Source organism: Anabrus simplex, chromosome X (genome assembly GCF_040414725.1).
Source record: "Anabrus simplex isolate iqAnaSimp1 chromosome X, ASM4041472v1, whole genome shotgun sequence".
NCBI classification, from domain to species: domain Eukaryota; kingdom Metazoa; phylum Arthropoda; class Insecta; order Orthoptera; family Tettigoniidae; genus Anabrus; species Anabrus simplex.
In genome coordinates this window covers 58928439-58943177 of record NC_090279.1, presented here as the reverse complement: position 1 = coordinate 58943177, position 14739 = coordinate 58928439, and the positions used below count along the sequence as shown (strand labels likewise).

Below are 14739 nucleotides of genomic sequence, written 5' to 3'. Positions count from 1 at the left end.
AGTGACGTAATTAGGGCCGAGTTTCTGTTTACTTCCTTTTTGGTGGAATGCAATGTGCCTTTAAGTGCGGCTGATCATGCTGGTGCTTTATTTAAGATGTTTCCCACATCAGAAGTTGCAAAGGAATACAGTTGTGGTCGCACGAAAACGACATGCTTTGTAAATAAAATGGCAAAAATGCATCATCTGAAGTTAAGTGCCTTCAGAACGGACCATTTTCTTTGACAACGGATGGAAGATAGTATACGAATGCCAAGTTGAATCCTATTGTTGTTACATTCTCCGATAATCCTCAGGGAAAAGTAGTGAGCATTGTGCTATCCATACCAGCGTTAGAAGGCGACTCAACCTGGCGAAACATAAGTAAGCTGATGTAAACACAGCTGAACTCTCATAACATACCAACTGAAAACTGTGTGGCTTTCTGCTCCGACAATGCTCCTGTTATGATAGAACACAAAAAATGGGGTAAGGGGGAAGGTACACTTTTACAAGTATAATAATCTACAACATTTAACCTCTTATTTCTCTGTAACACTATGTTCTGTTGAAATGAAATTTAACACACTCATAGTACTGTCCTTCTTCCTTAGTATTCCGTTTGAACATTTGTAATTGTCCCATGTTAATAAAAATTAATTTTCAAAATTTTGGACTAATTTCTACATTCATTATGCTTTTCATTGATAATTTCTACAAATTTTCATATTACTGGAATATGAATGTTTTAGAATATTTACAATGCTTATGTTAACAATGTGAACTAAGATCCTTAGGTTATCCTTTGAAATAATAGTTATTCTCCCTTTTTGATTGGAGTAGTTTAATTTTTTGGCATTCTCTTGAAGTATTTTCTCCCCAAAGATACCAAAAACAAAAGTTAGAGCAATGGTTCTAGTTCATTTGTTAAGAAGCAAAAACTACATATTCTGCCTGTTTATGCCACGACTAACACATTAGAAACATAAGACACCCTCAGGGGTGCTCAGTAAGGGATTGACATGTTCCACAAAAATATGGTGTGGATCAAGGAAATGGACAGATATCAGTAAATAATGAACCGTCGAAATACACATTAATGGTGGATGATTTATTACAAAATAATTCCGTCCTTCTAAGAATTATGATTGTGTGAGAAGATCACTAAAAGTTTTAATTTTACGTTAACTCTTGCTGTACATCCAAAAATTAAAGCAAATGAGATGGTACATGTTAATGAATTCTTATTAATTCTGACACACATTGTTTTCATAAAAGTCATATTTTATCGAATATTATTTGAATGTTAAATTTGATTTTGTTATAGAATTATGCTCGTACGCATTTCAAATCATGCCGGAAATTCTGGAACAAGATTTTAAATGCTTAAGTTACTTGAGTGGTCAAAAAGATGAAATACAAAAAATTAATAATTAAAAAATTAATTTCACTTGCTAATTATTTCTCCAATTTAAAGCGACCTTTCAGTGATTATCTCTTCAGTGTAACCTCAGAATACACGTGACTTTACGTGATAAAAGTAAGCAAGAAAGAGGAAAAAAATTAAATTAAATTTTAACCATGTGTCATGACCTTAACACAACGCCGAAACTCAGAACAACGGTGGTAACACACACATCAAAACTTCATAACAAAAATAAGATCACTCAACCTGTGGAAATAACAAAATAAAATGCACGTAATAAGTCTCCCCTTACCCTCATCCACCAAGGAAAGAATTGGAACCATCTACAACTAAGGGTACTATTTTACAAATATACACACACGTCCACACGTTATACGTCCATTTTATGGAAATGGAAGACTCTCGTAAATAATGGCTTGCACATAGAAATAATCCATCAGGTACAAATAGTCTGGGTAATGGTGACTGATAATATCGTCAATATCTACATCGAACTCAGGACGTTACCAAAATTTATCAAATGTCGAGGCATTGAGTAATATTACACAGCCACGATTTTGATATTATTGCGATGACGCTCATGCAGTATGACAAAAGGCTCTAACAATCTCATACGCTCAATTTTATTTTGTAGGAAGACATGTGGTTTACCTCGTGGTTCAATAATATTTTATGAAGACGCTATTGCCTATGGTTCTCTCACGAAAACAACTACTCGCAAATACATCAAAAATGACGATAAATTATTCCTAAATATCCATTCATCGTTGCACACAACATCACAGAAAATAGATTGCATGTGCTTCTGATCATAGAGACGCGAAGATTCGCCCCCAAATAGCACATAAAGTCACCATAATCCATGCAACATTTCTCCACGTGGCACAACGTGAGGGGTACAATATCGAAAATAATTCGCCACATCCGTCCAAACTATCACGGGAAAATTCTCATAAATGACTGGAACCTCACGTAAATATATCAATCAGACAATATCCTCCCTTAAAAGTATGAAATCGGATCCAAAAGAAAGCAATCTGTATCGTTAGCGTAGCATTATGTGCCGTTTCACAGTTCTTTATAAGAGCTGTAGTAACAAAGATGGAGTCTCTGCCATCAAAATGTCAAATAAAATGCATTTAACGTCAGTACGGGCCGAAATGTAAGTCTTTTCGTCGGTCGGTTACGGAAATAACCGCGTATAGAAGGCGCAGGAAAAAATGACAAATGGACATTATTTAAAACCATTATTCAAAAAAAATGCTCATCACTTATTATATAATCTGACTTCGATGTGTTAAGAAGACGCAAGACTAGATTTGAAAGGGATTATCCAGCAGAGCTAAATACTATAAATTGGAAACGAAAGATAATTCGCGACTACACGCCAATCTGCTGATATCAAGATTTAAACGCCGCGCGGGAGATTAAATACGTAAAAAGAAGAGATAAATAGACTACAGTAGAACTACGTCACGGAGTGGCGCAGGGCCTCAATAAAATTTTCCCGATTCTGCTTAATGTTGAAGGACACCTACTGATCAGTTGTTGAGTGCATTTACGCCAATAAAAAGATAGCGGAAAGAGATTTATTTTCAAACTGGAATATATACAGAACATCTATCTTAGTCGATTTGGAACTAGTTTGTTGGATCAACTGTACCCTAACGAAATCTATACCACTTGAGCAACACAAGAGATATATTAATTGAAAGATGTCAGCAATGAATCAAATATTTTATTATTGTTCTGTTTCATACGCTCGAGTTTCAACCATGAGTCGGTAAAGAAGCAAGGCAACGCTACTTGGATCCTGATGAGGCGATACGATGTTGGCTGTCCCGGATGACCCGTAATCAGTGTTGAGAAGCTACGATGTACCCGACCACTTGTGGAGGAACCAGATGACGAGATCCTAATCTCAGATGACCGGAGATGAGGAAACACCGAGACCATCTTGAGCAAAGCTAAGTCCATTATCCAAGTCGTTTTCGTAAGTAAGAGTATATTATTTCCTTTATTGTATGTTGATGTTTGTTGATGTTGATGTTTTGTGCGAAGACAGTGCGTAGATAAACGTCTAGCTGAGATGATTGGAAGTAAGTACTCATCCAAAGGAAATGTCAATTCCATTTGTAGGCGTAGTCACCAAGTGATTTTCCGATCGTAATGTTTTCCAGTGATATGTGAGGAGAGATAGCTAGAGTTATTATTATTATCAGTGAAGAGTAAAGAGTGAAGTTGGCATTAATACCTGTGTGTCCTAATTTAATCAATGTCAATCAGTTCGAGATCGTATATTGGAAGTGTTTTATGAAGGAATAAGCCAGTAGACTACTCCGAGTTCATGTTAAGTCTAGCACTATGACAGTAGTAAGTAATGTAGGCATTTTATGAATGTCACGGCACGTTGATGGGAAAGTTAAGGGAGTGATGAAGTGAAAGAGTTGTTATATATGAAATGTGAGTATATTTAACGCGTTATAGATATGATGTAAGGTTGTTAATGATTTATGATGGTTGTATTTATTGTTTTCTTCGAGAGAGAAATAGTCATAGTTGTGCGAAGTGAGATCTCGTGATTGCAAATGATGTTTCTGAGAGTGTCACTGAATTCTCGCCAATTCCTTGTTATAGTTCTGGATCCTACGCATTTTACTTAGCTCAGGATATGATCTCGAGACGTGTAGTGCAATGTTTTTGTCCATGTTAGGATTACCTAGAGAATCATATATGTACGCAAGATGAGATTTGAGCCTTCACTGATTTATTTAGGATGATCTTGAAAACTCTCACTGTGTATAACATTATTCTGGACAAAATTCAACCTACTAGGCTAATCACTGGTGACATAGATTTTCAAAAGAGAATTATTTTTTTTAGTCGGAGATAGTGTCATCTGATCAAGTAGATTTTCCATTGGTAGTATGTGTTATGATAACTATGTATGATATGTGTGGTGACGTTTCTTGCAACCTTATACGCACGTAGTCTAATATCAATAAGCTAAGGCCACATTACCTTAAGTTCATAAATTAAATCTTACAATAACGTTACTTGAAGGGTGATTACGACTTACAATGGACGTAGCTTAGCTTATGGTGTGTAACACAGGGAAATATGAGCAACTAAGAGGCAACTAAGTATGCGGAAGTGAATATTTTAAACTGTAAAACATACAAGAGAGTACTTGTCAGATCAAAGGAAGAAGAACTTTGTGATAGCTTTTATTGAGAATTTTTAAACCTGCATCCAGACAAACAGTCAGTGAAAATTAAGTAATGCGGCAGTTTAAAGAGTAAGGAATAGGTGGTAACTAACAGAATCTAATAGGCCTACTTATTCCAAGAATAATTGATTCAGACAACTTGAACTCCAATCCTGAACTGAACATTAACTCGGCAATTCTACAAGCGTTTCTTTATTTTCTCAAGAGAGTATCGCTAGGAATATTGTAAATAGTAACTAATACAATTTTTTTTCTTCTTTGAGGATGCATCCTATATTCTTTGTATACTTGATTTTAATGTTTATTTTCTTACCAGTACGGCACATGTAAATACAATTAACTGCATTCACATTAATTTATTTTATTGTCGCCCAACTTCGTGAGTTGTATGCGAAGGAAAACATGTCTTTTTCAAAAGTTTCCCAGATGTTACATAGTATTTATTCTAATAATTTATAATTTTGAGATCAATGGACTTATGAAAGGAAATAGTGTAATCCGAGAATATTTTTATTTAGGATGAATTCGGAAGATGTAATTTTTCTGAAATGTTGTTGACGGATATAGACTATAGGGATGACAGTGAGTCACTCACTTCAAAAAAATTTATTGGCAAAGTTTGAGATAATTTTCTTGAATGTTTGAATTAATATTTAAAATAAATATGGAATAGTGAAACCAAACATTCTTTCTCTGTGTTCTTAGAATAAGAATTAGTGGTAAGACGGTAGTTGTTTCAATCGACGACAATTTCTCTAAGCGCTAATAAGAGCATGGTATCTAACTAGTTACGAGTTAGAGACGTCTTTCTGCGTTAGTTAGAAACTACCATTACCTGGACGTTTTTCCATTACGGAACTCACACCCGTAAAACTTGGTCACCGGATTATTTGAATTTAGAGCTAGTCAGGATCTCTTGTGTCCACGCCTGGACGCGGGAACGGCGCAAGTAGAAAATGGCGCCTCAACGTGATGCGAATGGAGGAAAACGCCACGGGAACCGTTGGTCGTAAACCAAGTAGAATTTTTGGGATACTCATGCATGTGGAAATTCAAGAGAAAGTCGTCGTGGGAATTCCAAGAGAAAGAATACGACACAGAACTGTGAAGTGGTTGATTCCCATATGTAACAGTAAGAATGAGGAAAACATCGGGAAACCTGTTAAGAAGATGACAGAGATGATAGTCGAATGACGGATCTTTGGTGCAATATTCGAGTAAAATGGGAGAATTTACTCAAAAGAAGTGGGTAAGATAAAGGAGATATTTTAGGAATTAATGGATGAGGAGTTATTGATTTTAACAGCAAGATGATTGCATGGAGATGGAGATGTCGTACGGTAATTTCTTTACTAGACTGTTATGCATTATTATTTTATGGGATCGAAATGGACACAGCAAGATATTAGACTGTGAGAACGAGTAGATGCCCAGTATAGATAATGGAATAGGAGAAAGAAGAAATGGATGATTGCTCTGAAGAGAATAGCAGAAAAGGGCTGATGGCAGTCAGAACTTGGAAAGGATAGATTACCGCTAATATGTTGATTTATTTAGATGTAACTTAGATATAAGAGATAGATTGTAAGAGGTTATTTGAGTTATTTTCAGTTAAGAATTGGAGTCATAAGTACATGAACAAGTTCCTCATATTTCCTAGTGTGATTGGGTCAACATCGTGAGCTGAGTTAGATCCAAGTAGTGAAGCCTGCCTGTTTATTTACTGAATATATATATTGTTGATTGAGGTAGTGGTAGAGACATTGCTGGAGAACTTGAGTTGTGGAGAACTTAGGGAAAATATAAAGTTTATCAGGATTTTTAGAATTTAGAATACTAATTGAATATCGATATGACGACGTTAAGCCATTTGAAAGCTCAATTTGAGGAATATCAAAGGGAACAACGAGAAGAACGAGAACAGTATCGGAAAGGCCAAGAAGAGAAACTAGAGAAATATCAAAAAGAACAGGAAGAGAAAGAAAGAAGACAGAAAGAAGAGCAACGGGGATTGTTGCAGGCTATAAAAGAAATGATGGAAGAAGCTAAAAAGGAGAGATTGGAAGAGAATAGAAAGCGCGATGAAGAAGCTAGAAAGCGTGATGAAGAAGCTAGAAAGGAGAGGTTGGAAGAGAACAGAAAGCGTGATGAAGAAGCTAGAATGCGTGATGAAAAACGGAAGGAAGAAGCTAGAAGACGCGACGAGGAAGCTAAGAAAGAGAGGCAGGAAGAAATGAGAAAGCAGGAAGAGACGTTGAAGAAGATGATGGAAGAAATGAATAAGAAACAGGTGGAAGAAATGGCTAAGAAGCAGGAGGAAGAGAAGAATAAAGAGAGACAAGAACGAGAGGAGCAGGAGAAGAGGCAGGAAGAAGAGAGGAAGAGAGAGAAGCAAGAACAAGAGGAACGATATCAGAGATTCATGGAAGAGTTGGAGAGAAAAATGGGGGAGATACAGGAAGTAAAACATAGAGAAATGATGGTGGAAATAAGGAGAGGTCAGCAAGAACAAAGGGAAGAAATGAATAAATATCAGGAGAAGATGGAAGAAGTGACTAGGGAACAAGATGAAAGACATAAGATAATGATGGAGGAGATGAAAGAAGAGATCAAGAACAATATAGATGAATGGAAAGCTGAAATTAGTGGAAGTATAGAGGAGAAGAACCGAGAGAAACGAGAAGAAATAAACGAAATTAGGAAAGAAATGACAGGGAACAATAACTATCTCCAGTCTTTAAAGGAGAATGTAATAAAGGATTTATCAGACAACATGGAAAAGTTAAGCCTAGATTCCCAAGAAAAATGGAGATTATGTGAAGAAAGTATAGGAAAACTAGGTGAGGACGTGCAAACCACGAGTACAAGTCTGGAAAAGAAGTACGACCAGGCTGCAAACCAAATTGGGAGCAGAATAACGGAGATAAGGGACGAAATAGAACAACATAAGGATGAGTTAAACCAAAGAATATCGAAATCTGAAGAAGGGCTTAGACAAATGCAAGCTCAGTTACGAGAAATTCGGGAGGAAGGACCAGGAAAGACTGTTATGATGTCTGGTAGCGAGCGGAACAGAGGAGTTGAGTTTCAAATAAATGAAAGAGAAGTGACACCCATACCAGTCACACGTTCTAACCACAGTATGGGGGAGACAAATGTGGATAACGGAAGCAGTGGTTATCCTACGATTATTAACGTCATAAAAACTTTCGATGATAGACCGAAGCACTTTAATAATTCAACCAGTATTTCGCCCAAACGTTTCCTTAGGGAAATGGAGGATTACTTTAAGGAACATGGCATCGCTGAGGAGAAGAAATTGAAAATAGTGGAAAAGCATTTAGATGCTAATCCAAGCTTATGGTTCCAAACATTTAAGTATACTTTCCATGAGTATATCGACTTTAAAACGGCGTTCTTACAAAAAATTTGGAGTCCAGAAGTGCAGCAGAGTTTACGTCTAGAGTTGTATTCTCGCAAGTATGCTACTAATGGTCAAACAGGGTTTAGTGATTACTTCGCTTACCAGTTTCACCGTTTTCAAGATCTTGATTCGCCACCCAGTGAACTTGAAGCGATCAAGACGATACAACGACAATTTCCCTCAGACGTACAACGACAGCTGGCTACTGCTAACCCAACTACGGCAGTACAAATGGAAACGACACTTAGACAGATCGATATGACTACAGCACCACACCCTCAAAGAATGGTTAGGAATACTTACGGTGAAGAAACGGTTAATGTGCTCACACAGGAAAACATCGATAGGAATACCCCTGAAGAAAGAGGAAAAATGAACAGGAAGAGACAATGGGGAAACCAGGAGAGTGGAAGGAGAGATGAAGAAAAATGCTATTGCAGGAAAGGGTCCTACAACCAAGAAGCATATATGGGAAATAGAGCATATAGACCCAACATGCGATACAGGAACCCGTATAGAGAAAACAGAGGAAGAAGTAATTTCAGAGGAAGATATGGTTACGGAAAAAGAAATGTGAGAGACAACCAAGGAAGGGAAACTTATAATCGGAGACCTATACGCGAAGTAAATGAGGACCGAAACGAGAAAGTCAAGTGGGAGAAAGCAATTAGAGAACAAGACGTCAACGCTGATGTAGAGGGAGCGGAGAGTCTTGAGTTACAGAGATACAAAAAGAGGAAACAGGAAGAACAAATCCTCGATCCAAATTCGAGAGAATTCGAATGTAGAAGAGAAAATGAGAAGATAACAAGCAAAAAAAAACGCCGATTTTGAACTAGAAGGTGAGGTTGAGAATATAAAGAACGCATTGGATTCCAAATTTCACAGTTATTTCATAACGCAGGTTAATTCATGATTTTGAAAGGAGTACATAACAGTTCAAACATCAAGTTATATTTCAAGGAATAGAGAAGTGGCAGACCATCTCAGGTGATGACGAAGCAAAGAAGTATGCATTGAAGCCACTTACATCATGAATGAACAGATTATCCCGAAGAAAGGAGTAATGATATAAATAAGAACTTATAAAGAACAGTGAAAAGTCCCATTATATGAAGGAAGGCGAATATAATAAATATATAGCAAGCCATATATTTCTTTCAACGTAGGGGAAGTTAATGTGCCGTTTCACAGTTCTTTATAAGAGCTGTAGTAACAAAGATGGAGTCTCTGCCATCAAAATGTCAAATAAAATGCATTTAACGTCAGTACGGGCCGAAATGTAAGTCTTTTCGTCGGTCGGTTACGGAAATAACCGCGTATAGAAGGCGCAGGAAAAAATGACAAATGGACATTATTTAAAACCATTATTCAAAAAAAATGCTCATCACTTATTATATAATCTGACTTCGATGTGTTAAGAAGACGCAAGACTAGATTTGAAAGGGATTATCCAGCGGAGCTAAATACTATAAATTGGAAACGAAAGATAATTCGCGACTACACGCCAATCTGCTGATATCAAGATTTAAACGCCGCGCGGGAGATTAAATACGTAAAAAGAAGAGATAAATAGACTACAGTAGAACTACGTCACGGAGTGGCGCAGGGCCTCAATAAAATTTTCCCGATTCTGCTTAATGTTGAAGGACACCTACTGATCAGTTGTTGAGTGCATTTACGCCAATAAAAAGATAGCGGAAAGAGATTTATTTTCAAACTGGAATATATACAGAACATCTATCTTAGTCGATTTGGAACTAGTTTGTTGGATCAACTGTACCCTAACGAAATCTATACCACTTGAGCAACACAAGAGATATATTAATTGAAAGATGTCAGCAATGAATCAAATATTTTATTATTGTTCTGTTTCATACGCTCGAGTTTCAACCATGAGTCGGTAAAGAAGCAAGGCAACGCTACTTGGATCCTGATGAGGCGATACGATGTTGGCTGTCCCGGATGACCCGTAATCAGTGTTGAGAAGCTACGATGTACCCGACCACTTGTGGAGGAACCAGATGACGAGATCCTAATCTCAGATGACCGGAGATGAGGAAACACCGAGACCATCTTGAGCAAAGCTAAGTCCATTATCCAAGTCGTTTTCGTAAGTAAGAGTATATTATTTCCTTTATTGTATGTTGATGTTTGTTGATGTTGATGTTTTGTGCGAAGACAGTGCGTAGATAAACGTCTAGCTGAGATGATTGGAAGTAAGTACTCATCCAAAGGAAATGTCAATTCCATTTGTAGGCGTGGTCACCAAGTGATTTTCCAATCGTAATGTTTTCCAGTGATATGTGAGGAGAGATAGCTAGAGTTATTATTATTATCAGTGAAGAGTAAAGAGTGAAGTTGGCATTAATACCTGTGTGTCCTAATTTAATCAATGTCAATCAGTTCGATATCGTATATTGGAAGTGTTTTATGAAGGAATAAGGCAGTAGACTACTCCGAGTTCATGTTAAGTCTAGCACTATGACAGTAGTAAGTAATGTAGGCATTTTATGAATGTCACGGCACGTTGATGTGCAAGTTAAGGGAGTGATTTACATATGATGAAGTGAAAGAGTTGTTATATATGAAATGTGAGTATATTTAACGCGTTATAGATATGATGTAAGGTTGTTAATGATTTATGATGGTTGTATTTATTGTTTTCTTCGAGAGAGAAATAGTCATAGTTGTGCGAAGTGAGATCTCGTGATTGCAAATGATGTTTCTGAGAGTGTCACTGAATTCTCGCCAATTCCTTGTTATAGTTCTGGATCCTACGCATTTTACTTAGCTCAGGATATGATCTCGAGACGTGTAGTGCAATGTTTTTGTCCATGTTAGGATTACCTAGAGAATCATATATGTACGCAAGATGAGATTTGAGCCTTCACTGATTTATTTAGGATGATCTTGAAAACTCTCACTGTGTATAACATTATTCTGGACAAAATTCAACCTACTAGGCTAATCACTGGTGACATAGATTTTCAAAAGAGAATTATTTTTTTTAGTCGGAGATAGTGTCATCTGATCAAGTAGATTTTCCATTGGTAGTATGTGTTATGATAACTATGTATGATATGTGTGGTGACGTTTCTTGCAACCTTATACGCACGTAGTCTAATATCAATAAGCTAAGGCCACATTACCTTAAGTTCATAAATTAAATCTTACAATAACGTTACTTGAAGGGTGATTACGACTTACAATGGACGTAGCTTAGCTTATGGTGTGTAACACAGGGAAATATGAGCAACTAAGAGGCAACTAAGTATGCGGAAGTGAATATTTTAAACTGTAAAACATACAAGAGAGTACTTGTCAGATCAAAGGAAGAAGAACTTTGTGATAGCTTTTATTGAGAATTTTTAAACCTGCATCCAGACAAACAGTCAGTGAAAATTAAGTAATGCGGCAGTTTAAAGAGTAAGGAATAGGTGGTAACTAACAGAATCTAATAGGCCTACTTATTCCAAGAATAATTGATTCAGACAACTTGAACTCCAATCCTGAACTGAACATTAACTCGGCAATTCTACAAGCGTTTCTTTATTTTCTCAAGAGAGTATCGCTAGGAATATTGTAAATAGTAACTAATACAATTTTTTTTTCTTCTTTGAGGATGCATCCTATATTCTTGGTATACTTGATTTTAATGTTTATTTTCTTGCCAGTACGGCACATGTAAATACAATTAACTGGATTCACATTAATTTATTTTATTGTCGCCCAACTTCGTGAGTTGTATGCGAAGGAAAACATGTTTTTCAAAAGTTTCCCAGATGTTACATAGTATTTATTCTAATAATTTATAATTTTGAGATCAATGGACTTATGGAAGGAAATAGTGTAATCCGAGAAGATATTTATTTAGGATGAATTCGGAAGATGTAATTTTTCTGAAATGTTGTTGACGGATATAGACTATAGGGATGACAGTGAGTCACTCACTTCAAAAAAATTTATTGGCAAAGTTTGAGATAATTTTCTTGAATGTTTGAATTAATATTTAAAATAAATATGGAATAGTGAAACCAAATATTCTTTCTCTGTGTTCTTAGAATAAGAATTAGTGGTAAGACTGCAGTTGTTTCAATCGACGACAATTTCTCTAAGCGCTAATAAGAGCATGGTATCTAACTAGTTACGAGTTAGAGACGTCTTTCTGCGTTAGTTAGAAACTACCATTACCTGGACGTTTTTCCATTACGGAACTCACACCCGTAAAACTTGGTCACCGGATTATTTGAATTTAGAGCTAGTCAGGATCTCTTGTGTCCACGCCTGGACGCGGGAACGGCGCAATTAATATGTCAGATGAGCCTGCTCCCTCATAAAAAACGTGGCAACCACTTTCGGTAAAATATAGGAGAAATAAATTCCGAAGAATAAAAATATCACGCGTACACAATCCTCAATATTATAGTAATTGAATGGAAACGTAAAATTCCTTAAAAGTTAGCTGATGGCTGATATTTAAATCAGATACTTGTCCGATGACATGACTTATTGAAACCCGCGTGGTCGATGATGTTGACATACCGTCATCACGCACTTTAAAATCGAATAGTAGGATAAAATACAAATTCAACGTCGTATAACACAAGAAAATGACATGGTAAAGATACTAGAAATCTACTCAAACTACTGTTCAATCAATAATCCCTTCAAGAAGAAAGTTAACTACTTATTACAGCTACATAGAACAAATAATACCCAGTATGAATGTAATGTCGACTTAACTTGGATGTCTTGTTGACCCTGGTCTCCTTCTAGGCTGGATTCATGGCATTAGGACGCTGTCGGCATTGGTCCCGTCTTTTAGTACTGCATCCTGATGTGGGCGGTGTCTCCGGGACACACGAATTTCTTACTGTAGGTCTTCATTGCCTTGACCGGTATCGAACTGGTACTGCTTGATGTTCACTGAAACTTTCACAAAAATGTTAGTACAAATTCCCCACTCGTGGTTTCACAGTTGACATGTAATGATACGATCTTTCTTCCCAGACACTATTGACGTCTCTTATGATTGTAGATGGTCTGTTAAACTGCCAAGAAATGACACCGTTCTCCTCGTGGTGTAAGTAACAGCTGTCCAGGTCTATAAAAGACCTCCCTGCGTAGTGAGCTTCCGAGAAACACGCAAAGCCAGCAGATAAGCAAGAGTAAGAAAATCCTAGCTCGGTTCGCCACCTATATTCTGAGCTCTGACGTCATACCTCGTGATTCGATTGACGTCCTGAATTCCTCGACGTTGTAATTAACATGTCCCCTAATATCTTGTTAACCTATTTGATCCAATTGTTCCCAAATCGGAACATGATTTCTTATTCTTGTCAGGAAACAATAAGCTAAGTTTAGGCTGTTCTATTGTTACTCGCGCCTAGTATTGAATTCCGTTTGAGAGTTCCAACTCTGTTCGAGGTTTTATACAGTACCGACAGTATATTCATGCTGCAGCCGAATGTCTTCAGACTTCGTTCTTACTTACGTTTGAAGTAAGTTATAATATTTGTTTAAAAAATCAGTGACAAATATGTTTTTTTTTATCTCTGGAGTTTACAATGTACCAAAGTAAATATTAAGAACACGATACATGGGGGGATGGTAAAGGATTCATTTTTTTGTTCCCAAATGGGAACAATGGGACCTTGCATATAGTGTTTTTCCTGTATGACACAGTAACATTTCCACTGACAACCTAAACATTTATCAAATTTGAATATCTGTATTAGTAAGATTAGTGAGAAATTCAAACGCATTATCAATGCTCATTTTCTCCGGATTTAATCAGTAAAACTTCTATGACTTTTTCGTACATATAACTGGTTCGATGTAACATCCGCTTCGCTTCACGTTTTTCATATAAGTTCGTTTCTCACTTATTTCAGATGTCTTTCAAGAAATTCCTGAAACTTGAAGAGATTTTAGAAGAATTAGAAAATGACAATCTACAGGGTGAAGTAGATATTGTTATAATGCCCCCTGAAGGAGGAGATGGGAACTTGACAGATGATGAAGCTGGTGACGATGACGTAACATGCACCGATGAGCAAGATCTGCCTGCAGAAGTGTGTGGAGAGGTGGAACTACACCATGCTACTGAAGATGATACTGATGATGGCGGTGAATCGCATTCTAAGAGGGCTAGATCTGAAAAAGATCCACGCATTTCCAGTAAAACGGCAAGTAGTAAAGGCAAGAGAGAGAGAATTACACCGCAATGGAAGAAGTCGGAAAAATATATAGCCAATCTACAAGAAACTCCTATTGACAGTTTGGAACAAAGTCATCCTCACCTTGTAGGACTGGAGCCGTTTTCCCTATTCCGTTATTTTTTCAATAATCGTATTTTGGACATGTTTGTAAGGGAAATGAAAAGATACGCATATAAAATATGACTAATTTTTACTGTGATAAACAGATGTGCAAAAAAATTTTGGAATAATATTTATGTCCGGATATCATTCTTTATCACGAGAAAAATTGTATTGGTCAAAGGCAGAAGATGTTTCTGTTCCATTTGTTTCAAGGCAAATGAGTCGTAACAAATTTCAGGCGATGAAAAGAAACATTCATGTTGCCAACAATGAAGACCTGACACCTGGAGACAAAATGGTAAAAGTGAGACCTCTCATTCAGGCAGTAAATGAATCTTTACAACAGTTCGGGATT

The 14739-nt window shown here is 36.8% G+C and overlaps 1 protein-coding gene across 1 annotated transcript in view; it reads left to right on the top strand.

Annotated features, from left to right (window-relative positions):
- Window positions 1-14465, top strand: part of LOC137503272 (gastrula zinc finger protein XlCGF57.1-like) — a 76984-nt gene extending 62519 nt beyond the window's left edge. Inside the window, exon 3 of the mRNA XM_068230818.1 lies at window positions 13956-14465. Coding sequence (XP_068086919.1) covers window positions 13956-14465 — 510 coding nt within the window. The remainder of the gene's footprint in view (window positions 1-13955) is intronic.
- Window positions 14466-14739: the final 274 nt, after the last annotated feature.